Genomic DNA, 26,352 nt, shown 5'->3' with positions numbered 1-26,352 from the left:
CAATACGGAGATAAGGAAACATTAACTGCAGCTATTAGAGATGCTTGGAGGGATATTTCCTTGAGCTACATACATTCTCTGTATCATTCTATGAATGACCGGATATATGAAGTTATTACTAACAAAGGAGGAAATATTCATTACTGAAATTATTATTTCTTTATTTCTAATAAACCAAATAGTTATACGAACGAAAAATTTAAGTTAAAAAAAATTTCTTTTCTTATAAAAAATTTAAAAGCGTATGTGCGTCTATTCTAATGACCAAGAAAAAGGCACCTTTTTTGAGTTACTTTAAGAAAATGTTTGAAAAACACAATTTTGTTAAGTGCGAATAAATATTTCAACACTATATTTATATTATCATTAATTTCTCCATGTTTTTGCTTTTCAACTTTTTTTCAATCATCATTAAAATAATAAATATTTAAACAATTGTAATGCAATTAAACGTCCGTCTAACCTATTGACCAGCAGTGTAAGTACCCGTTTCTACCCAATATCACGGATTTTCGAATTTTCAGAATTTGGTTCCCAATACTCCCCTTTCAGGGAATAATGTGAAAGTGGTAAGGTGTACAGGGATGCTGGGATAACTATCTACACGGATGGGTCCAAATTAGATACTCGAGTTGAATGTGACATTTCAGCAAAACTAGATACCAGTATAAGGATCCGTCTACTGTCCGACTGCAGTGTCCTCCAAGCGGAGATCACAGCCATTAATGAAAGATTTCCTATTCTGACAAAGTGTGTGGTCACCACAAGGAATATATTTATATTTACGATAGCCAAGCGGCTTTGAAATCACTAAGGTCTCATAGGACTTCATCAAAAATAGTGAACGAGTGCTTTGATCCCTTAGTGGGTCTAACATAACATTTTACGAAAAACCTGCAATGGGTTCCAGAACAGAGTGTAATTCTTGGCAACTGTGAAGCAGATGAATTCGTTAGAGCAGGAACCACCCTGCAAATGGACCCTCGAAAAAAAATTAATATAAGTAGGCCTCTGTATATTTGGTCAAGCAATCAACAAGCCTTATCACGAAGCAACTCTATATCTTTGAAAGTAATTGTGCGTGTTACAGTACATCCCTAGAAAATGTTTGTATTAAATAAATGTGTACTAACTACGTGAATATTTAGAAAGCAACCGAAGAGTGGGTCCAGTCAGCGGCTGAACTTGCTTGAAATTGAATTGAAAAGGGCACGTTCGGTATTCAAAACGATCAGTTCGTTTTTTGGGAACATTTTACTTGCTAGTTTCATGGAATATGGATGAAAACCCGCATAATTTTTAAATTAAATATATTTTAAATTGGTATATAATACCCAATACATATATAAAAATGCATTCCTGGAATGTACATAGTGTTTCACATTTACTACTTCGTCTTCTTCTTCGTATTTTTCTTTTCCAAAGGTAGTGGGCTCTCCATGTTGCTCTGCGAAGTATTACTCTACAAAATGTACACATTGTGGTTGCGTGTTACAATAAAGCTAACGCTCGATTACCTGTTCGCGGCTGAGATGAAACTTTGACTTCTTCTTCTTCTTTTGACGTAGTACATTAGCGATTTCTTCCTTGAAGCGAACAATTTCTTCCTCCAGATAGCTACGCTGAACACGTAGCTTTTCACAATTCGCACGCTTGATGGCGATCTTGTTGGTTATGTCATCGTTTTCCTTCGTATATTGAGCACCCAACTCGTCTATGCGGGTTCTATATTTCTGCAACAAAAAAGATAATTTTTGTATTTTCCTACTCTGGTCTGTTCTCAATCAATGAGTAGAAGTCTTATACACTCAAATTGGTTAGGATAATTCAATAAAGACATTTTCACTTCGTTAAATACGGTACTTACATTTGTTTCTGCATAGAGAGCGTTTATCGTACACTGCGAGCAATACTTTTCTACACGCATTAGTTCGTTATATCTATCGATCTCTTTCTGGATCTTATTCTGCTCGATTAAAGTCCTATCCTCAAATTGTTCGACCAGTGAGTTTTGATAGCGTATCTGATAACGTGTTTCGATGGGGTCGTAAGCTAAACGGATTGTACTTATATAATTGTCAATGTTAATATCTCAAATAGTTTACAAAACTCACCTATACTTTCAGAAAATATATGTTCCAGTACATTTATTTTTTTATTAGCGGTTTTATCATCCGTTTTGGTAAACATTTTTTCATGAACACGAACACATAACTCTTCATCCTTTTTAGCATTATTCTTAAGCTGAGTTTCCATAGCTGCTGGTAAGTCTATTAGAGCCAACGCCGATCTGTAAATGAAATTTTGATAACATAGAATTTTTGCTACTTAATAAGGAAATTAAGTTTGAACTAAACTAGAAAAAATATGGGAAAAAACTTTCTCATGAGCGCAATCGGCTAGAAGCTTTATCTTACAACTCAAGCACTGCAGAAAACCCAGAATATTAATTTGGGCTTAATGGGAACCACGGCTTCAAAAAATCTCTCCTCCTGCAACTTTTCCTGACTTTTACCAAAACCGAATAACTTTATGGTTCGAAAGACATTCTCTATGGTTGGCATATCTATTTATAGATTGAAAGGATTTTTTCAACTTACTTTAACTTTTTAGCAATGAATTCTGTTCGCAAATTCTTTCCCGCAAAAATCTCATAAAATAGTTTGGCAAATTCCAGTAATTCTTCGATATCAGTTTCTAGTTTTCTCAATCCCATACAACTCTTCGACATATTCATAATGAACACCTCAAGCCAAACCAAATTATCCAATTTCAGTCGAGCTTCGAAATCTTCTTTGGACCAACTGAATAATTTGTAAGGCGTTTCTACTTTATATGCCTCTTCCTCATCGCAAATAAGTGTGTTGTGAAGTAATGAAAGTCGGCGCTGCATATTTGCAAACATCTTGTCGATAGCCAATTGCTTGACAACTGGAGAATGTGCCATTTTATTCGGGAATTGATCTCTGGACGCAGGAGATTTCAGCATCTTTATTCGTTGTTTTTTTTTTGTGGAATATTTCAGTTATAGTATATCACACTCTTTACTAATTAAATATATATATAAAATATAAGAATATGTCAATCACTCTGTCTTCAAAGTTGGTTGTAAAAATATGTAATGATTGCTTCTTTTCGGCGTCTTTTACATGAAAGAATGAGAACTTTATTTTAAGCTTTTGAAATGTTAACGTTTATTGAGAGAATTGTCAATGTAAGGAAAAAATAAATTAGAACAAGTGGAAAATTGCATAAATAAAGACTTGTTCCGACAGTGTTAGTAAAACTCGTGCATTGCTTCTCCGAAAGATATCTGTTGAATTAAACCCGATCAGATAAATAAATTTAAATAATGTCCTTTTAATCGAAATACAATTTTTATACCTTAAGCCTTAAGTTTGACAAGAAGTTAGTAACATCCCGAAGGCAACATCAGAATCCGTATAAAACATTCATTTCGAGGTTCCCTAATTTTGTAAAGCCAAACACAGTAACTTCAAATTTAATGGAAATTATTTATTATCATTCGAAATAACATCCTTTGGGATCTATTTTTTGAAGATTATCTCTTTCAAATGTTGACCGCGGTCTTAGATGGTCCATCCGTTGGGCACAATTTCCGATGACTCGTTCGAGCCGTTGTTTTTTCTGGATGAAATGGCAGCACTTCAATATCTTCATGTTTCTCTTTCTACCAAATGCCGTAATTTTGGTTGTTTACATACCTATTGAGTCAGAAACGTCGTATCTTCTTGGAACTTTTCAAGAGTCCATAGAGGGAACCGATGTCGCTTGGGAATGTTGAGCGGCTTAAATTCTGGCACACGCTGTATATTGTACGTTTTCAATTTAAGATGTCGACGTAAAATGCGTCAAGTCGTTCCATAGGTCAGTTCAAGTTGCAGCGAACGTCGCCGAATCGATTCTCCACGGTCTACATGTGTTCTCTCAGATACCGTTGCTATAAATTCTTCACTGCGGCTGTACGTGATCTATTCGTTTGAGTATTATCCATTATAAATGCTGGGTCTCAAGATGGGTGATGTTGTTGCCAATAGTACGCTCAGTAGGCCGATTATGTTGACGTGAATTTTCGTAATAAAGTTGAACAATACTGAATCAAAATAATATAACACGCGTAATCTATCAAAAAAACATCTGATTCGAGTTAATCGTGCCCGACAGTCTGTCCTTCAGGTCATACTAACTAGTCCCTCAAGCCGATCTGAAATATCGCACACCTCCTTTTCTCCCTTTTCAATGAAATTATTAAGTCTTATATCTACTGAAGCAACAAACCACCACCAAATTAGTCATGTACATATGTGTTAGGTTAGGTTAAGAAGTCGATCCGAACAGGTATCTCACTTGGATAGCTTACAACGCTGGCCTGTTGAGGTACCTAAAACTCCCATATAATTGATTATAAGACCCTTACAAATGGACAAAAATCTTTGAGCCTAGCGCAAAATTGATTAGACGGCTAATTACAGTTTCGTCTGTCTCCTTTGTCGTTGAAGGTTATTCAGCCTCAGTCTTGCAATGGAGAAGAAAACTCACCAACTCCAACTCACCCTCCTCCATACAACTTTGACAACTTGCGTTTTTAGGCTTATCGCATGAATGCGTATTGGACCAGTAGAACTGCTGTGTTTTTTAGCAAGATGATGATGAGCTCTGCTAAGGGCAAGTAGTTTAGACTAAAAGCATCTCACAGCCGACAGAGAGATTCAACTCGGACTCTTTCTGGTGTGATCTGTCAGGAGCACCCCTCTGACCAGCTCGAAGGTATTGCAGTTGCCAGCGATCTCGCTATGGCTCGGTCGATACTTAAACGAATCTGATGATGAAGTAGGTTGATGCTATTTCTAGTGCGGGCAGATACTCCCTGACTAGCTTTGATCACACAGTTTGCAAGTTCAGCGCTAGTATTGCCGCCCTGCTGTCAGAGAGCTTACACTTCGTAGCAGTACGTCTTTCACCACATTAATAATAGCCACTTTCGTCTGAAAAACACTATGGTGCGCCTCTTCCTGAGCGACTTCTTTCGTCGTCGTCATGTGATCAGAGAAAAGCTGCCCCGAGTGGTCTGTGCGACGCAGTGATCCAAGTTTCACTAAGGCTCTTAGAGCAAAAAAATACATTTTCTTTATGGATCCTCTACAGCAATATTAAGCAACCAGTGTCTTTTGTGATCTTATCCCTCCCAGTAAATAAAACAATTTCAGTTTTGTTTGGGTTGACGTTAGCTCGTTTAGAATTGTGTTTAGAATTTTTCCTTTAACCATAAGAATAAAGTCGTCAAGGAGTTTTACGTATTTGTACTGCCTGAATATGTTTAGGTCACATTTGTCTTCTGCTTTAAAAATACCTTTTCAATTACAGGTTATGGCCGAGTTAACAGAAACGTGCCAGGGCGCTTTCTTCGATATTTGGCGCACTTCTACGAGGACATCAACCAGTTGGCCATCGGAACCAATTTAGGGACTGGACATTCCAGATGCATGTCCATAAATCATAGTCCATATTACCTTTGCTGTTGTCGTCATCAAAAGTAGAGTCTTTTATGAGAGGCTGTTGTTTCTTTTTCATTGGGGGTGGTTTCTACGAGGGGGTATCGAACCCAACTTACATCCTCACTGCGCGAATTTACATATTTATAGAGCAAGCCGCCTGTTTCAAGGCCGACGCCCGATCGCAGCCACACCTCTGGTGAACAGACGCTGCATATAGTCTTCGGCGAAGCCTTAAACCGAAAAAGACGGAGTGTCTACGCCGAAGCTTCCTCCCTCCACTTTTCAAAGCATGTTTTCCCACACACTCACTCCATTCTCAAACCCCGAAATACGAGATTTGTAAAACACAGCAAGTTTGTTAAAAATATATATTATATATCACTCGATAAATGTATTTTACCAGGAACTAGTACAATTTACACACGTCATGGACGTAATTATACCGAATAAGTATGTATTCGTTTAACTTTACTTTGCTTGTTTCAACTTGGACTGACGTAACCTATTTGAGGAGCGGGATACCTGCGATAATCGCGAAGCAACCGATGGATGTGATCGTTTAGATTTAGTACGTTTCACACCCCCAGCCGGACCACCACCCGACACAATTTCTCTAACTTTCGCACTCATGTACTCCATTTCTCCCATCAGAAACTCTTTTTGCATTTTCATATTATCCAAGCCAACCTTGAGTTTTGTGTTTTTATCTTGCAGCTCACTCATGCGGCGATCATATTCCACGGTCATGGTTTCGATGCGAGTTTTATAGTCCTGAAAACGTACAACAATTAGTAGCATATAAAATACATATATTTTAGTGTAACTGAGAGCTGGCAGCACTGTTGGCAGCAATTACTGTGCTGACTATGTTTGCGCCTACAAATATGCAGCGCTGCCAACTTTTTACTTCTGCCGCTTTCGTGAAAATTTGGCGCACCTGTATTATGCCATATATGCACTGCATCATCGAGGCGTTGCAATACAGTTCCACGCTATGCTTCCGGTTGATGTCTTCCAGTTCTTGTCTTATATCATTCTCCTTCTTGTCCGTGTAGTCCTGCCATTCAGCGGCTCTGTTGATCAAATAATTCATATGATAACGCTGCTCAATCGGATCACGCACTAGTGGTGGAGTGCAAAGTAAAGCGATTAATATGGCATGCCAAGAGAAATGCTGAGTCACTTACCTATATAAGCTAAGGTTTCCAATTCGAAATAGTTCTTCACCACATCCCGGCCCACACTTCGGCGTGTCAGTGAAATATTTGTGATCTCATTGATTTTTTTCATAAATAATGCCACACTCTGTTCCAGCTCCTCCTCGATTTTATTATGCATCTCCAACAGATTGTTTGCATTGCTAAAATAGCGGTGAATTTATAAAATAGATAAATATTTCATAAGAAATATTATATTAAAATGGTTGCGTAACCAGTAAACTTGAGAGACTGAAAAGACTGAAGGCACAGCTCGACAGCTGCGGTTGCGCTCTGAAGAATTAGTGTTAGAAGATGTGATTTTAAGAGAAAATGAGGTTTCAAATGGAAGACTTGTTAGCAAAGTCCCTCCGATCTCAAAATAAATTTCAGTGGAATACTATTTTCACATCTGACATATCTATTGTAAGCGAACTGTCAGGATCAGAGACTTACTAGAGACCTCTACTATCAAACTCCTCTCTGTCAAACTCTAAGCAAACCCATCAGCCCTTCGGTCAACACAAATTCAAGTTTTCTAATTCCACTACACAACTGCTTTCTACTTCGAGACATTCGTTAACTCACTTTATCATCGCTAGCGTCTGCACTGCGAGTTCCCTATTCTTGGCACAGAAGCTTATAAGGTATGGTTTCAGCAAACGCACCAATTCCATAATGTCGTAACGCAGCTTGAAAGCGTCCAAACAATTTTCCGTGAGTGATTTTTTGAAGATATCCACCCAAGCAACGCCTTTCATTTGGCGCCTGGCGAGGAAACGATCATCAGTCCAACTGAAAACTTGAAAATGGTCGTAGTCTTCCAGGTTGAAGTTCTTATTTTTGCAATCATTTAGTTTGTAAATCATATACAATGACGTATTGACGTCGTTAGCCAATTTTTCAATTGCGAGCGTACGTGCCATTTCGAAATGTGGTTGTTGTGTTCGCTGTACAATGCCCCAGAACCTATCCGGATCGCGTATGGAGAAAGTGCTCGAAAATGAGCGCAACTGTTTGTCGAATTCATCGTGTATTAAAATCCAGCGTGACGGAATTAAACTCTCAAAAGTATATCCGACGGCAGTGTCTACTTCATCCTCGTCGACGGTCCATCGTAGAGACGGATGTTCATCCACGAATTTGTCCAAAATTCCGCTGCGAAACGTGCCCGGTAAGCGCATCATAGAGTCCCTCATTACAGATAACATTTGCTTGTGGTCGTCCTCATCCATGTCGTATTGGAAAATATCGGTGAAGTCGACCTCATCGCCGCCATAGACACTTCTGCGAAAATGCGCAATGCTCTTTCTGCCGTCCTCTAAGTTAATCATGGTTTGCTATTGATAATTTATCTGATTCGCGTAGATTAACTAAATATTAAGTTTCGTATTTCGTATTTTGCCTGATTGAAGCTCACGTATATGTCTGCGAACTGCGTTACTAGTTAAATAAAAAAATATATCCTATGTTATATTGTATCGTATATTATATTGTAAAACGTATGTAAAAAGCTTGTACGCGTTAAAAAATATTGAGGGTAATAAATTTTTGAAAGGAAAACTGTTGCAAATAGAAAATGAGTTTCAGTATCGCAAAGTAGTTAAAAGGCAATGATTTGTCCGAAACTATAGGGCTAGTCTTCAAAATAAAGCTTTCATGAAAGCCTAATATCGAGCAGGGAGCAAGGAATGCATTGATTACCTTATACTGCTGCAGAGGAGCCAATGGCAAAAGGTAGTGTCTCTAACCCAAAATAGTTGCCTGACTCAATGACAACACAGTCAATACTATTATATTTTATGGGATCTTTGTGAGGTGGAGGGCTCTAAAGCATATACAGCATCGTGTGTAGTCCACTAAGGCTCACTCCAACTACGACACTTAATGCTTTCTGCATAAAGTGCGATCAAATATTTCCGGAAGGTATATATATGGCCGCTAAAGTTGTTTTCAGACTGAAAGAATCTAGGTTTCTAAATGAACAATGAGCATTCGCAAATCCTCGCACGCTTTGACTTTATGTATATCGAATCTTGGATCATAGAGTCGCCAAAAAAACTGTCAATGGCATTGAGTCACTAGATAAGACTAGTTTGTGTATCAAGTCAAAGCGAAGTCGCAGGTAACTGTAAATCAGACGAACTTGTGTAGAAAGGCACCCCATCCCCTCTATCTTATGAAACAGGTCAATGCTTCCGCCTCTTCGTGTATTCTACTACTGGATAGTTGGGATTCTCGGAAGCGTAGTCTTTTTACTCAGTAAGGTTAGCCTTCTTCCAGTTGTGGGACTTCTAGCCATCCACTGACCTATCGCCATACATGCTGAAAGATTGAAAAACTTACCGAGAGTCAGCAGCAGCAGCTTTATGAAGAAAAACAAGTCGGAAACATCTCCACACTTCCTTTTTGATTATCTCGTGTTTGTTAGATCAAGACTTAAGCACTTGGAAGCGAAAGCACTGACGACAAGGTACATTAATGACTCATAAGATCTAATACAAGAGTTCTGTTTTATGGCTTCACAAAGGACTGCAGAAATTAGTTCAAGTGCAATCTCTGCAACCAACATCGAACCTCACTTAGCCATCCTATAACATATGTGTTATAAAGAATAAAATCACTTCGTATTACATAGTTTACTTTGCTTTTAACCTCGGGAAAAAAGCAACCATTTATCCTCTTTTACTACAAGTCGTAGGGATTATCCTACTCACCCCTTTCTATCATTGCTTTGGCGCAAATGCTCCAATTTGTTAAACAAGGGTGTTTTTTTTTAATATGTGGTATTTTGCATGAAGAATTATAGGCTCAGTAATTAACTTTGTTATAAAGATAAGGATTTTCCATTATGTTTTAACTAAAACTAATTTTGGACACGAGACCACCGCGGCTGACTCGAATAAACTCTAGCCAAGATGTCCAATTTTCGACAACTTTTTGCAGCAATTGGAACGTACAGGGTTTGTCAGGAAAGTAATAGGACTGAGTCAATTTTGTCAGCAATAACGCGCAAAATATTCTCTTCCAAGGTGTCAATTTTCTCGAGATTATCTGCGAAGACTTCCATAATTTGTTGTGTGCGATGGCGTTTGTCTCATTCGGATCTTATATCGATCGAATATCGAGTGTCGAAAACGGTTTGTAAAATTTTGTTCCGACGATTTCGACCTTGAGGATCTACTACGTCCTGGACTACTTCTTGAAGTCGATGTAGTCGTTCGTCAAAGCAAATCATTGAAAAAAACTTGAGATATTAAATTTTTCTTACGCGACCGTTCACAAGCGTCTAGGATTAATTTCAAAGTAAGACATGGATACCTCATCTTTGTTCGTCGCTGAACCCCTGCTACATATTTGCTTATCAAACGTCAAAGAAGTGATCCATTTTTGGAACGCATTGTTTTTGGCAACGAAAAGTGTTTTTTATAAAGCAAAGATTGGACGGTCTTGAAAACCGATAGTCAAAACGGTTATGTTATCTGTTTGATGGGATGTGAAAGATATCCTTTATTTTAAGCTTTTGCTTGACAATATATTGATTAATTCTGAAGTATTTTGTGATCAGCTGAACAAATTGTGTGATGCGCTCTAACAAAGGAGGTCAAAATAGATGAATAGATAAGGTGTACTGTTCATAGAAGTTTGATGTCTCGCCAAAAATATTTGCAGTTTGTATGGGATGTGTTACAACACCCACCATAAACTGCAAACTATGAAATATTACTTGTTCAGGTCTCTGGAAAAAACTTTTGTAGTAGGGATCTTTCAACTCAAACCAGGACATCGTAAACCACTTAGAACAGTTTTTGCCTTTTAGAGTCAAAAACTGTATGAACGTGGAATTCTTCAGTTCTTGCGTCAATTTGATCTTGTAAGGATGGAGGCTAAGATCTTTCCGCAAAATTCGCCACATCAACGTCGCAGAGATGTCCAACGCGACGTGTAAGAGACTGATTTGAGTCTTCCTCAATTGATGCGCTAACGGCAGCAATATTCTCGACACTAAGGGCATTTCTTTGCCTCACTGGCATGGGAACATCTAGTACTGTGCCTGTGAATTCAAATTTTTCCACCAGACGCTCAATTGTTGATCTTACAGGACGATTATGACGACCATAAATTGGACGTAGCGCTCTTAAAGCTGAGGCCACTGACTCCGAATTTCGGTAGTAGATTTTAATACTTTCGACTTGTTTTTGGAACAAAGATATACGACTTTTCGTGATGAAATGGCAAACCTTACTGAAGGGAAATCTCAAAAGATCTGCAGATGGTTCTTAATTCACAATAGGCTCGCTAAGTTGTTAAATTTAAATTAAGAGAACCAAAATATATTCTAATGGTTATCATAAAATAACAATTTTAATGATGACCACATCTACTTAAAGGCCCAACCTGGCACTCATGTGCAAAAGAAAGCAATAATTGTGTCAATACAAGTATCTATAGTATATTTCTTGAAAACCTTTTTGAATTTCTTTGCTATATAATACCGTTACTTATGTACAAGTAAATGAATATACACCGTTATTTAGTTAATTTAACCTGGAACGTTTCTTCTTCAATTCTCTGACGCTGGCACTTGATAACATCGAAAGGAGGGAGCGTTTTTTCCTTTTCGGAAGTTGTACTTCCTTGCCTTTTTGCATTTCCTCAATACGCGCTTGCATGTATTCCTTTTCGGCCATTAAAAAGTCGGTTTGAATCTTTATTTTATCCATATTGGTTTTAAGTTTGTGATTTTTGTCTTCGAGTTCATTGAAACGACGATCATATTCTTGCGACAGTTCCTCAATGCGACGTTTGTAGTCCTAAGCGGAAATGAAACACAAACATTTTAATAATTTGAACTATCATTTTAGAGCCTAAAACTATGCTATGAGAAAGTTGACAGCTACACTACACTTGTCAACGGCGTGAAATCACACCTCTAAGCATCGTCTAACCAACCTCTATTATGCCGTATATGCACTGCATCATGGATGAATGACAGTAGACTTCGGCGTTATGCTTCTTCTGAACTTTAAGTAATTTTTCCTCAATTTGACGCTCCTGGTTTTCAAAGTAGCACTGCCAGTCAGCTGTCTTTTGCTTGCAGTAATTGATTTGATATCGCTTCTCGATGGGATCACGAACTAAGAAACACACCTTAGTATGTGTTGGACCGAATTGGGAACGTGAGATCATACTAACCAACATAGGCCAATGTTTCCAGTTCGAAGTAGTTTTTTACCACATCACGGTTCGCACTTCGACGGTGGAGTGAAATATTGGTGATCTGATTGACTTTTTGGCAGAAAAATTCGAGGTTCTCTTCCAGTTCTTTCATGACTTTGTCATGAAAACCCAGCAATAGACGTGCATTTCTAAGGCGAGTCGGAAATGAGTCGACATATATGTAACCGGCCTACAATATTTCTGGAACACTAAAAATCTTTAATTTACTTACTCAATCACTTCTTTGCTTTCTTTTATGAACGCAGGATTTGCGCTATAGAAGCTTGCTAGTAGCGGTTTCAGCAGTCGCACCAATTCCGTAATATCATAGCGCAATTTGAATGCGTCCAAACATTTCTCTGTTAACGATTTTATGAAAATATCAACCCAAGCAATACCTTTCATATGTCTTCTGGCGAAAAATCGATCGTCCGTCCAACTGAAAACATGAAAATGCTCAAAGTCTCCTAATTTGAAGTCCTCTTCTTTGCATAAATTCATTTTAAAGATCATATACAGGGAATTGTTAATGTCGTTGCCTAATTTTTCAACCGCATACGTGCGTACCGGCTCGAAATGTGCTACTTTAGTTGCTTGAATTATAGCCCAAAACTTTTCGGAATCTCTGATCATGAAAGCGCTCGAAAACGGACGCAATTTTCTGTCAAATGTCTCGTGTACTTCCACCCAACGCGAAGGTATTAAGCTATCAAAACGAAATGTTTTCAAAATGTCTTCTAAATTGTCTTGATCTTCGTCTTTCTCCCCAGTTTCCTCAATCTTCCAGTTTAACTCGGGATGTTCATCTATGAATCGGTCCAAAATATTGCTACGAAAGCTATCAGGTAAGCGCTGTAGAGAGTCCCTCATCACATCTAATATTTTCTTATGATCGTCTTCATCAATATCGAATTGAAAAATATCGGCGAAGTCGACTTCATCACCGCCATAGATGCTCTTGCGAAATTGAGCGATGCTCTTACGCCCCACCTCTCTCTCTATATCGTCCATGTTCGATTGTTATCGGAAATTTAGCAACTATGTATGTATAGTATATACTCGTGATCGCGTTCTAAGCCTAAATTGCGTGAATGGACCGAACACTTCTTCGCATAATATTACGTCAGACAAATGGACCGAATGTGGCGCGCGCGTATTATTTATTGCAAAAAAAATATCACTTCAAAAAAAAATACGCACACAAAAAATTGTGATGCGTAGCTATGAAACGTGTATTCCTGCTAAGAAAATCGTAAAAATTGAAATAAATGTTTGAAGTAAAATAAACTGAAAAAAAGATTTATGAGTATTGCATGCAAAGTGAATGAGTTTCACCCCATGAACCTAAGGCAACCGCACCCCTCATATGTTTAGTCCGCATATATTTGTCTGTATTAGGGTGCGTTATCTCTGGCCGACTAAATATTTTTATAAAAATCATAATCATATGTCTTCGAACCCATTATCGTTAAACTCGATCTCCGTTAAGTAGTAAATTCCCACAACAGTCGGTTCTACGTTATTGGAATTGACCCGGATTTTAATAACATTTTTCATTCGGAAATCTAACCGCGTTTCAAAAACTCTGTTATGTACGAGTAGTGTGGTGGTCAGATTTACGGAAATGTACCTACTGAAAGCCAATGGAAACGGCTTAGAAGCTCGCTGCGCTGTCCTTAACAGGAGCTCCAATAACTACTCCAACGGCTGCTCTTGAACTAATACTGAGCCGGCCCTATAGACCTCTTTGCTGAAAATTTTGCGGCTAAATCGGCGCGGCGACTATTGGTTACATCAGGGTTTTGATATATTATGCTACCTTCAGGCTTGGTAGGTAACGCTCGTTTAGCAAGGAGCGACCAAATGATCCCACTTTTCGGCCAGAAGTGTCTTGGAAAACTGGATAACAGAGGAAAATGTCGTCGAAACCAAGCGACTACAGATCAGCTGGGTGCCAGGCTTTGTGAGGATATTGGACGAGATAACCAAGAGTGGTATTCGGCTGTCAAAAACGTGATACTACTGGACGGAAGTATGCCAAGAAAAATCAAAACGCGATGGAAAGGACTGCAGGAACATGATTGAAATATCCACTGGTCACAGTCACAGAAGCGACACATGCCTGCAGAATCGAGAAGACTACAGAAAATCTCAAGAGCAATGAACCAGCGAAACAATTGGGCATCTCTTGTACCCTTGTCCATGATTTGGGGCCCCTATTGTATGAGACAATGGAAGAGGTATCGATAGTGAGGCCACATAGTCTATTGCAACTCGCGTCAAGCGCTGGTGGCATTCAGAAGGATGATTAATTTTCATTAACTAAGGAATCTGGTCTACGCATTGTTCACTAGCCTACGAGACTAACCTAACCTAACCTAATTCAGCGCAATTTTTTGTGAAAATGTTCTATGATATGAACGGGGCAAATTTTTAAAGCAACCCCTGAGCGTCTTCTATACTGAATATTTGGTGTACTTCTAAGTCTGTACTTCAAGCTCTTGTATAACACACTCCATAGAAATAATACATATTTTCTTTAATGATCACTCCCACACTTTCATTTAGAAAAATTTATTCAAACAAAATATATCGAAGAACAGTTTGGCGCACCTTAATGCCCTTATATGTTAATTTTTTTTTATAACTCATTACTTGGAACTGTTTCCGCTATGTCTTCGAACCCATTATCAGTTCGCTGATCTACAGAGTGATTATGAAAAGAACGACAAAGGCTTCTTGCAAGACTTTCTTTCACTTCGACAACACATTCACTTACCACCGCTCACGCTTGGCAGTTCAGTAGTTCCGGTTACCACAAAAATTCACACAATGTCTCCCGTATTGAAGTGTCTTCTCGGCCTCTTCATTGTGCTGTGCTTTGTCCAGGTCAGTAAAGTGGAAAAACGTATTTTATTAAAAACCATCCTTGTTATTTCGTTTCGTTATTTATCGTTGATTATATATTACATATTTTTTCTAGTTCATTGAGATGGCACGCATTCCACGCGACGAAACCGCCACTAACGAGTTTGCTGCCAAATTGGGTGAACTTGGTGCCAGTTTGAACAAATTGTTCCAAGAAGAAACAAGCAAGTTCAAGGATACCTTTAACACAGAAGAATTCAAGGTCAGTGAAAGATAAGAAATATTTAAATAGAAAATGCTTTAAGTTGGGATTGCTGATAAGTGCTATTATTAATGAGTTATAAGTGTACCACACACTCTTCCTCTGACGAGATCGGTTTGTTGAAGCTTTTTTTTTACAAAGTTGGGAAAATTAGATCGAGAGGTCACATAGTCCTTGAAAAACCTGATTCGCCTCAACAGCACTTTTTAAAAAATATCATTTTGAGATAATCCGTTTATCACGTACTTGGGAGTAAATGGAAGAAGCGCGTTGTTGACAGCTGCAACTTTGACTATAGTGCTCAGCTTTATGGAATTTGGAAGATTTAATCTCGAAGAAATATACTTTGAGAAAACGCTATGAAAAAATTTTAGATTTTTTGGAGTATATAATTTCTTAACAAAATTAGGTTATATAAAGGCTATAGTTCTAGTGAGCTTTCTTATACAAATTATTGTAGTGTCCCTTCAGATCTTTCAGTTCTCTATATAGCGCATATGTACTATAAGTCTTGTTTGATCACGTTTCAATCTGTGCAAAAAACATCAGTCCTTGTTGAATACTTTTCTAGTCTAAATCGAAAATTCGAAAAGAAGAGATAGTTATGTTCATTAAATAATTATTAAGTAATGAGTGCCTGAAAACAAGTACCACATATCATGTTAACCGTTCTTATATTTTTTGCAGAAATTCGCGGAATCTGGCACCCAGCAATTGAATCAGCTATTTGCAAGCTTCCAAAAGCCTGGTGAGAAGGTCTCACATTGATATTTTCTAAAGCAAGTGTAAAAATAATTAATTTTATAAGTATATTTCAATAAACGAACAACACCAACAAAATTAATGAGCTAGAGGCATGATTATTTCAAATGTTACTTAAAATTATTATTTTTATATTTTCCGTTTTCGCTTTCTAATGACATCACATAAAGCTCTGAAGACTATTGAAGGTTAGATAAGAACCGCAATTTTTAAAGCGAAATATTTGTAAACGAAAAAGTAACCAATGTCAAAATTAGTGAACAACTTTCTTATTCCCTACCTACATGTAGGAAATTAAAGCTAAAAGACTTCTGAAGACATGAGCACATGAACAAATTTACATAAAGCAACACTAAAGAAGCCAACATAAAAATATCTCTTCTTGTTAAATATTTTATTATCAACTCTATAATCGAGCATCCGACAGTCAATTGCTAAGCATGATCTCATATCACATATGTACCTACTAGGTATATAGTTATGTACTTATACATTAGGGTGATGCAAATTTAATATTTCACATTTTTTTAGTATTTAAAGTAAATAGGTTATATATTGGGTTAACTTTTAGATTTTAGAGTGCAAACAAAGCTCACGATTGCAAAAAAAAAACCGCCAACGGACTGTAATATTCCTACGTGGCGCTTGAAAGTATTTTTATATCAAAAATTAATGAACTATTTTTATGATATATAGAAAAAATTGTGAGGAAGAAAATTTGCTTTATTGGGCAATATTATGAACCGGTTGTATTTGATGTCGTCTTAAATTATATTATATAGAGGTCATACCCACATAGTTTCATTACCAGCTGTCTTTGATCCAATTTTTTTGACAAGAGAGCAAAAGCAAGCAGAGAAATGGCGTATCAAAGATAGCTACTATATCCTCCTTTTAACAAATTATATCTTCGTCTTTAAACCAAAGTATATTCCTGAAAGTATTTTTATAAATATAGATATAGAATAATATTATATTATTATATTACGGTGGTTAACGCACCTATGATCCAAAATCACTCACTGCGACCTTGGGTCCATTGTGCCCTCTCCTAACTCACAGGGACTCACCAAGCCCCAACAAATCGATGAATTCCGTTAGATGACGTCGACAACAACTTGGTTATCCCTTACCATCCTAGACTAGGTACCCGTGAGAACAACAAAAACAAGAACCCCCTTTCAAAAGGAAAGTACCACTACTTACTCTGATACTTTGAAAGCCTAAGTACTGGTTGAGTTGTAGCACTTGATGGCCTTTTGATTAACAGCGTTTTGAGGGTGTGCCAATCAGTTGATTTCGTTTATCTCTAATATCAACCACCTCAGAGCTCGAATAATAAAAATAATGCATGACTCGTGTAACAGTATATAGAAGAATAAGTATAAAATAAAATATAACTTTGCAAACCATTAACGCTCCCCTAATGTACATTGTATATATAGCATACATAGTATCAACATTCATATTTTCTGAGCTGATAGCACATAATTAGAATACTATTTCAGTAACTAAATATTTCTTAGAACACTTACAAATACTTATGTGGCTATGCATGTTCGTTCAGGCGACAGAAAATGATACAGTTCTTCAACAATAGTTTATTTGAATTCCGTAGAGCTTACACATAATTCACTGTTGCCTCTATCAAAGAGACATTCTTTTATTTAGGTATCAGCATAATGACAGTGTCTTACATGCGTGCCTCACTGCATTACAATATGATGAGTAGTATACTATATGTGACCTGGTCTACGAAAAGGGGGCTTAGGTGTCAAAAAATCAATTTTCACTTTTTAGTTGATTCGGATGGAAGATGAGATGTTTTTTCACGTGATACAATCCAAAAATTCATAACCAGTTTTCGCACGTTAGCGCCCTTTTCATAGACCAGGTCACATACATATATTATGATCTTACTATATTCCTTGTCGATTATAACAGCTCAAAGAATATCGTCGTTTTCGAATCAAATTATTTTGAAAATTAGGGAACAATAATTGAATTCATACTGGAATCTAAAATGAAGTCATATTGAACTCATGAATGATATATGTACATATATTGGTTTAAAACAATTAGACTCGACTACATCTTGTTCTAACGTCAGATCACTGACAGATAGAAATATAGGTTTTGCAAATCGTCTAAATGTACTTTTTTCAGATTTTTCGTCTTCAAACCCTCTGGTGTTGTTATTCATTTCGTATTCTTTTTCTCGAACACTCAAAAACGAATACGCAAACCGTTGTCTCACGCTGTTTTAAAACAGGAAATCCTTAAAATGTTTCGGTTATATTCGGGCACGTGACGAAAACTTTTTCTGGTTCTGATAAAAGCTTTGTCGGAACAATATCTACATTGGTTGAAGTTGTCGTCGAAACGGTATCTTATTTGTTGAAGTTTTCGTTGAATCTGTTGTACTTAAAGGACTGGAAGTATAACCGTAATGCCACCTTATTCTCTCACGTTGATCTCATTTCTCACTTGAAAAGCCCTCATACACCGTTCTCTAGCTTGTTTATTATTATTTATGTATATCTATGTACATATATTATGTACATATATACAAATTATGTGTCGCGTTTTTTTCGTCGTAAACTTATAAACTATTGAACCGATCTTAAAAAAATTTAGCTTAAAAAATAGGATAGTTTATATCACAACTATGTAACGGGTGATTTTTTTGAGGTTAGGATTTTCATGCATTAGTATTTGACAGATCACGTGGGATTTCAGACATGGTGTCAAAGAGAAAGATGCTCAGTATGCTTTGACATTTCATCATGAATAGACTTACTAACGAGCAACGCTTGCAAATCATTGAATTTTATTACCAAAATCAGTGTTCGGTTCGAAATGTGTTTCGCGCTTTACGTCCGATTTATGGTCTACAATTTCTGGTTGAATGGCTACGTAAATAAGCAAAATTGCCGCATTTGGGGTGAAGAGCAACCAGAAGCCGTTCAAGAACTGCCCATGCATCCCGAAAAATGCACTGTTTGGTGTGGTTTGTACGCTGGTGGAATCATTGGACCGTATTTTTTCAAAGATGCTGTTGGACGCAACGTTACGGTGAATGGCGATCGCTATCGTTCGATGCTAACAAACTTTTTGTTGCCAAAAATGGAAGAACTGAACTTGGTTGACATGTGGTTTCAACAAGATGGCGCTACATGCCACACAGCTCGCGATTCTATGGCCATTTTGAGGGAAAACTTCGGACAACAATTCATCTCAAGAAATGGACCCGTAAGTTGGCCACCAAGATCATGCGATTTAACGCCTTTAGACTATTTTTTGTGGGGCTACGTCAAGTCTAAAGTCTACAGAAATAAGCCAGCAACTATTCCAGCTTTGCTATTCCGGCCGAAATGCTCGAAAAAGTTGCCCAAAATTGGACTTTCCGAATGGACCACCTAAGACGCAGCCGCGGTCAACATTTAAATGAAATTAGCTTCAAAAAGTAAATGTCATGAACCAATCTAACGTTTCAAATAAAGAACCGATGAGATTTTGCAAATTTTATGCGTTTTTTTTTAAAAAAAAGTTATCAAGCTCTTAAAAAATCACCCTTTAGAAAATCAAAGGAATTCATAAATAAGAACAAAACAAATAAGGAAGGACTAAGTTCGGGTGTCATCGAACATTTTATACTCTCGCATGATAAAGTGATAATCGAGATTTCATTATCCGTCAGTTAAATATTTTTTTATTTTGGTTCCTAATGCATATACTGTATTATCAGATGGAATTCAAAATAGCATTATATTGGAAGAAGGCGTGGTTGTGAACCGCTTTCACCCATATTTCGTACATGTCATCAGGATGAAAATATTATATACTGAATTTCATTTAAATCGGTGTAGTAGTTCCTAAGATATGGTTTTTGGTCCATAAGTAGGCGACGCCCGCCCATTTTCAATTTAAAAAAAGCCTGGGTGCAGTTTCCTTCTGTAATTTCTTCCGTAAAATTTAGTGTTTCTGACGTTTTTTGTTAGTCAGTTAACGCACTTTTAGTGATTTTCAACTCAACCTTTGTATGGGAGGTGGGCGTGGTTATTATCCATATTTCTTCCATTTTTGAACTGTTTATGGAAATGCCTGAAGGAAACGACTCTATAGAGTTTGGTTGACATAGCTATAGTAGTTTCCGAGATATGTACAAAAAACTTAGTAGGGGGCGGGGCCACGCCCACTTTTCCAAAAAAGTTACGTCCAAATATGCCCCTCCCTAATGCGATCCTTTGTGCCAAATTTCACTTTAAAATCTTTATTTATGGCTTAGTTATGACACTTTATAAGTTTTCGGTTTCCGCCATTTTGTGGGCGTGGCAGTGGGCCGATTTTGCCCATCTTCGAATTTAACCTTCTTATGGAGCCAAGAAATATGTGTACCAAGTTTCATCATGATATCTCAATTTTTACTCAAGTTACAGCTTGCCCGGACGGACGGACGGACGGACGGACAGACAGACATCCGGATTTCAACTCTACTCGTCACCCTGATCACTTTGGTATGTATATAACCCTATATCTGACTCTTTTAGTTTTAGGACTTACAAACAACCGTTATGTGAACAAAACTGTACTACTCTCCTTAGCAACTTTGTTGCGAGAGTATAAAAATGTAAACGGCGGTTGTACTGAAGCACTAATAGCCTTCACAAATATATAAGATTACATACAAGAACTTGATATTTTGAAGATATTTTTTCAAATAAAAAAATTGTCCATACAAAGACTTGATTTTAATCGTGCAGATTGTATGGGAGCTATTTGCTATAGTGGCCCGATCTAAACAATTTCTTCGGAGATTGTTTCGTTGCTTTGGAAATAAGCCACGCCGAACTTCATGAGACAGATTTCTTGTCAAATAAAAAAGTTTTCCTTATAAGGACGAGATTTTGAAAGATCAGTTTTCATGACAGATATGGTATATGCGACTATGGTCGAATATCGACGATTCCGACAAGTGAGCAACTTCTTGAGGTGAAAAGCACGTGAGAAAAATTTCAGATCCATATCGTAAAAATTACGGGACTAGATGGACTGACGGACATAAGTAGCTAAATCGACTCAGCTCGTAATGCTGATTATTTTTATGTTTATATTTCTTAGGATACAATCCCTCTTTATACTGGTTTTAAGGGTATACCGTTTTTATCGTAAATAATACCAATACTAATTCACTGTATTGAATAGTTTATTATAATAATATTTATTGTATGCCATAGCTCCAGCAACTCGTGGCTACTCTACTATTATTAGCATACATACACATATACATATGTAAGTATGTAAAATGTCTCTTCCATAACAATATCTGCATTAATGATGCTAAAATTATATACTAAATTGTATATAAATTCATTGTAAGAATGAGAAATAACAGCTAATTCTCCTGGCTCTCCATAAGGCTTTCGGTTATCGGCAAGATCAAAAAGAGTACTTGAACAATGTAATATGTGATATCTGCAGATGGGAGTTCCTATATAAAAATGCATATGTATATAAAAACACACACACACACACAAAACAGTGAAAGTAAAGCTGTGAGAGCATACCGTTAACTATTAGAGCTATCAATCTTGCGTCAGCTTTCACAGTGAGCACTGAACTTGTGCAGCAAGCCAATCTGAATCTGTAAATCCGACAAAGTACTGCATCATGTCACCCATGGGAAAATACATTATCGGCTGCCTCGTTTTGCTGTGCTGTGTGCAGGTTTTTCGTTCAATTTATAAAAAAAGAAAATCGTTTTTTAATCGCAAAATTGTTTAATTTTTTTGGCTATTATTTTAGTTTAGCGAAATGGCACGTATTCCGCGTGACGATAACGCTGTTAAGCCCACCTCTGAGCTTGCGATCTCTTTGCAGAGTATGCTGGATTCTATTACCGAAACCATGAAGAACACTTTTGGTACAGACCACTTAAAAGTCAGTCATTTTTGGTGTAACGTTGCTGAGAAAGTTTTTATTTCTAACCATTTTTACATTTGTGTGTTTTCCAGAAAGTAACTGAAGACTTTAACAGAGCAATTCAAGACGTTGAAAGAAACGGGGGTCGTCCATTCCCATCAACACTCGATGAAAGTTACATGCGCTCACGTGTTTGATAAAATTGACAATAACAATATGATAACAATAAAAATATTAAAATCACAGGCAAATAGTAAGAAAGATTGACGTATTTTTTCTTTGTGTTTTCATTTCATTTTCACTGTGTTATAAACGGAAGTTGATAGAGGATTTTGGAAAACGGGGCTCAATGCAAAAGGGTGATCCATTTCGAATTTCTCAACTTTTTTAAATAAAAACACAGAAACTTCAAATTTAATGAGGAATGTTTATTATCATTCGAGGGAGCATTCTTTGGCATACATTTTTTGAAGATTACTTACCGTGGATACGTCTCAGATGGTCCATTCGACTGGTAACTGGCGAATGACACAAGTGATGTTTTACTCCGAGGCCTAAGTCGAAACGGCATTGTCCGCATAGACTTTCTACTCTACATATCGCCACAGTGAAAATACTAACGTGTGATATCACATGATCTTGGTGGTCAATCGACTGGACCAAAACGTGAAATTATCTCGTCACCGAAGAAATCAATTGGTAGGAAGTGGCGCCGTCTTGTTGAAACCAAATGTCGCCAAGATCACGTGCTTTAATTTTAGGCATCAAATAGTCGGTTATCATGCCGCGAAAACGGTAGGCACTGACAGTTAAGAAATAGTTAGAAATATAAACCGTAGACTCCACCGCACTACAGTCGCCAAAATGAAGCTCTTGTTTTCCTCATACTACAGTTGGTATCCGTTTTTTACTGTGGATGTAGATAGTAAATCTAAGCAAATTTGGTTTTTCACAACTTTATTTTACATAATAAGGCTAATAATTTCAATAATCAAAGGATGCGGTTTCTCAAGCTCTCTTCAAAATCGCTTTAGCTTTATAATAAAAATATCAGAAACGAACTTTCAATAGTTATAGTAGTCACAACTTTTTCTTGCAGTGGGTTGACTGTAGAATAGGTACATTGGTTCCTGATGACATGTAACGCGTAAAAGAATGGTGGAACCCAAATAGGGACGCCTCGGGTAACTCATTGTCTCTACACACCAGTTGTGAGGGCGATTATGACTAGCGGTATATTGGTATGTTGACCAATAACGGAAAAGAAATACGCGGTAAGGCGTGTGGTGACTACACAAAAGCAAATATCATATGCATCAGTGGAATCTTAGATTTAGAAATCCTCCTTATTACTTAGTCGCCTGTGATAAGGGACATTCAAAGATAATTAATAAGTTCCCTTTTCCACCCAATACCATGGATTTTCGTTATCCTTTAGCAATGAACTAAAATTCGGTTTCCTATATTACCTTCCATTCCATAGAAGAGTGGGAAAGAGGCATAGAGAGAAGGGTAAGCATCTTTACGGATGGGTCTAAGCTACATAACCGAGTGAAAGGTGGTATCTTTTCAACATAATTGGATACCCGAATCGCCGTTGGTCTACCAGACCACTGCATCATCTTCCAAGCGGAGATCACAGCAATTAAAGAAAGCCTTCTTGTTCTGAGATGTTTGAAAATATCGATATTCCTAGTAACTGTGAAGTATATGAACTGGCCAGAGCAAGCACCACCCTACAATTAGACACCGAAAAGGAGATAATATACTGTCTAAGGCTCTGGCTATTTGTAGATATTAATCTAAAAACATATTATAAGTATATACTCGTATAGCTGAGTGTCGGCGGAGTCAATCCCTTACTTACTCAACAAGCAGGCAGACGTGGCACGATCGAATATGCACGCACATCTCGACTATTAAAATTTCAAAGGAATGACATAAGAACTCTAATAGGAGTGCTAACAGGTCACCGTCGAATTAGCAGACTGTGAATACCATACAATGACTATTGTAGCAGCTGTCAAGAAAAATGCAAAGAATTCAGTTATTGTCTAAGAAAAGAATTGCAACGAACGGATGAGGGTGTCTGACGATGTTTCGAATGTTGCACAGATAAATTGTTTTATTGATGAACTTCATCAGAAGCACGGACAGATTTAGAGAGGTCATAATAGAGTGCGAAAATTTTAATCCCCTTGGTTTCACAATGGGCTACCTAAAGGCCTTGGTGTGTAGTCAGACATCCACTCTACTTATCTACCTCGTGATGTCATTAACGAAAAGCTTGTTTATACTACAGGATGTTATTATTTATAATTTGACAATTGATTTCGTTAATGACGTTTCGTGCCGCAATCATATTTCTCTCCCTATGGCTTTACATTCCCGATTTCTTCTATTTTGATGGATGATTGCGAGTATTTACTAACATAGGCGCCTCAACCAACTCAGTATGAGATTTATTTTCGAACCGCCGTCAAGTCAACACACCCTAACATGCACGCAGATGCAAATCTATAATATTTGACACAAACATGTAGCTTGATATAGAACTGTGTCCCGTATGCACACTTTGATCTGCAAATAATTGACGTATTGTGGGCCTTTACTATTGCAACTTATCAGCAAGTTTGTGCTAGATTCAAAAGGTTATCAGCTGCACTAACAACATGTTAAGAGCTACGTGCGAGACACAATAGCAACATCAACAATAAACAGGAATAGTGAAACGTGATTGCGATAAGACTCTCAAATATGGAAAACATAATGCCTAAGTCTTTATAAATTTATATTCAGATATCATTCGTAAGCCGGTCTTTGTGGCGTGTAGTTCGACAGTTCTCTTCACTTTTATTTAAAACACTTCAAAAAACCAAATCCAAAGCAAAATGTCTGCTGTATTCAAGTGCATCCTTGGTCTCTTCGTGGTGCTGTGCTTCGTGCAAGTGAGTTTATAGGAGCATCTTTTCATTTTTTCAAATCACCGATTTTCATCAATTTTGGAGATTTTATTGAATTTTTGTTGAATTTCTACTACAGTTCATTGAGATGGCCCGTGTTCCTCGCGATGACACCGCCGTTCAGGACCCCGCTGCTGATCTGATCAACAACTTGCAGAACCTGGTTGGAGATGTGGTGAACAAGCTCAAGACCGCTGTCGATAGCGAACAAGTGAAGGTGAGCAAAATATGAGGTTTTCTGTTTTTTATTTGTTTATAGAAAATTTTATTTTCTTTATTTAAAAAAAATGTTCGGCTTCTCAGTAAAAAATTAAATGAAAGTTATAATTATAATTAATAAATATTATTAATTTTTTAAATAATTATAATTATAAAAAAATTATATTTACAAAGCAACTTGCTCAGAATTATTAACTAATTAATTAAATAATTAAAAAAATTTAATAAACTATACAAAAAGTTCTAGCTCGTAGTACAGAAAAATAATAATTATTTATTTTCAAAAAAAGTACAAAAAATTCATAATTTTTATTAATAATAATTATAAAAAAAATTAATGATAATAAAATAAAAAAAAATTGTTTATAATTTTCATAAATTTAATTTCTTATTAACTAATTTTTATTAATTTTTAATAAATTAATTATTATTAAAAAATTATTTTTATAATTTTATAATTTTTTTTAATTATTAAATGCAATTATTTTTAATTTATTTATTTATTTAAACTTAATAATTATAATTAATTAAAAATTTATTTATTTTTAATTTCCCTAAATTTTATTTCTTATTAATTAATTTTTGTTAACTTTCAATTAATTAATTATTATTAAAAAATATTTTTATTATTTTTTAATTAATTAATTGAAAATTAAAATAATTTAATAACATAATTGTTAAATTTTTATTAAGGTAATTATTATTAAAACATTTTTAATTATAATTATTTTTATTAATTAATAATTTTTAATAAATTAATTATTAAATTCCATTATTTTTAATTAATTAATTAATTTAAAATTAATAATTATAATTAATTAAAAATTTATTTATTTTTAATTTCCCTAAATTTAATTTCTTATTAATTAATTTTTGTTAATTTTTAATTAATTAATTATTATTAAAAAATATTTTTATTATTTTTTAATTAATTAATTGAAAATTAAAATAATTTAATAACATAATTTTTAAATTTTTATTAAAATAATTATTATTAAAACATTTTTAATTATAATTAATTTTTTTTTAATTAATAATTATAATTATAATTAATTAAAAATTTATTTACTTTATAGTGGTTTTAAAAATTAAATAATTATCAGATATTATTTCTTCAAAAAATATTTGTAATATAAAATATTACTCAAAATGTTTGTATTTTTCCAGAAATTGGTTGAAGACGCCAGCAAAGTTTTAGCTGATACCGCCAAAGCTGCGCAGAACAAGATCGAGGAGCTTTCCCAGAATGCTGCCGCCAAACCTTCGGCCTAAGTACAATTTAAGTTGAACAAATCCTGCTGTTGAATTTTTGCAATAATAAAAAATAAAACTGAAGTTTCTGTAAGAGTTCTTAGTGCAGAGGATTATTCACTACTTCACTTCAGGAAGGATTTCAAAAACTAAAGATTTCATTATACAGTTAT

General features: G+C 36.1%; 3 protein-coding genes across 3 annotated transcripts; all 3 read right to left on the bottom strand.

Annotated features, from left to right (window-relative positions):
- Positions 1 to 1,281: 1,281 nt before the first annotated feature.
- On the bottom strand, positions 1,282 to 3,174 carry LOC105233272 (uncharacterized). The gene is made up of 5 exons (XM_011215311.3): positions 2,601 to 3,174; positions 2,115 to 2,290; positions 1,868 to 2,052; positions 1,518 to 1,733; positions 1,282 to 1,462 (listed from the first exon to the last, which is right to left on the bottom strand). The coding sequence occupies exons 1-5, from the start codon at positions 2,987 to 2,989 to the stop codon at positions 1,388 to 1,390; spliced, it is 1,041 nt and encodes a 346-aa protein (XP_011213613.2). The 5' UTR covers positions 2,990 to 3,174; the 3' UTR covers positions 1,282 to 1,387.
- Positions 3,175 to 5,876: 2,702 nt separating this feature from the next.
- Positions 5,877 to 8,262, bottom strand: LOC105233271 (uncharacterized). Its single transcript, XM_029553404.2, has 4 exons — positions 7,301 to 8,262; positions 6,704 to 6,876; positions 6,454 to 6,638; positions 5,877 to 6,287 (listed from the first exon to the last, which is right to left on the bottom strand). Exons 1-4 carry the CDS (start codon positions 8,044 to 8,046, stop codon positions 5,985 to 5,987), a joined length of 1,407 nt encoding a protein of 468 aa, XP_029409264.2. The 5' UTR covers positions 8,047 to 8,262; the 3' UTR covers positions 5,877 to 5,984.
- Positions 8,263 to 11,126: 2,864 nt separating this feature from the next.
- Positions 11,127 to 13,197, bottom strand: LOC105233269 (uncharacterized). Its single transcript, XM_049446551.1, has 4 exons — positions 12,165 to 13,197; positions 11,909 to 12,081; positions 11,666 to 11,850; positions 11,127 to 11,526 (listed from the first exon to the last, which is right to left on the bottom strand). The coding sequence occupies exons 1-4, from the start codon at positions 12,941 to 12,943 to the stop codon at positions 11,251 to 11,253; spliced, it is 1,413 nt and encodes a 470-aa protein (XP_049302508.1). The 5' UTR covers positions 12,944 to 13,197; the 3' UTR covers positions 11,127 to 11,250.
- Between the last annotated feature and the right edge of the window lie 13,155 nt (positions 13,198 to 26,352).

The sequence above is a fragment of the Bactrocera dorsalis genome, chromosome 1 (genome assembly GCF_023373825.1).
Source record: "Bactrocera dorsalis isolate Fly_Bdor chromosome 1, ASM2337382v1, whole genome shotgun sequence".
NCBI classification, from domain to species: Eukaryota; Metazoa; Arthropoda; class Insecta; order Diptera; family Tephritidae; genus Bactrocera; species Bactrocera dorsalis.
Note: the sequence above shows the minus strand (reverse complement) of the source record. Positions and strands in the feature narration are given on the sequence as shown.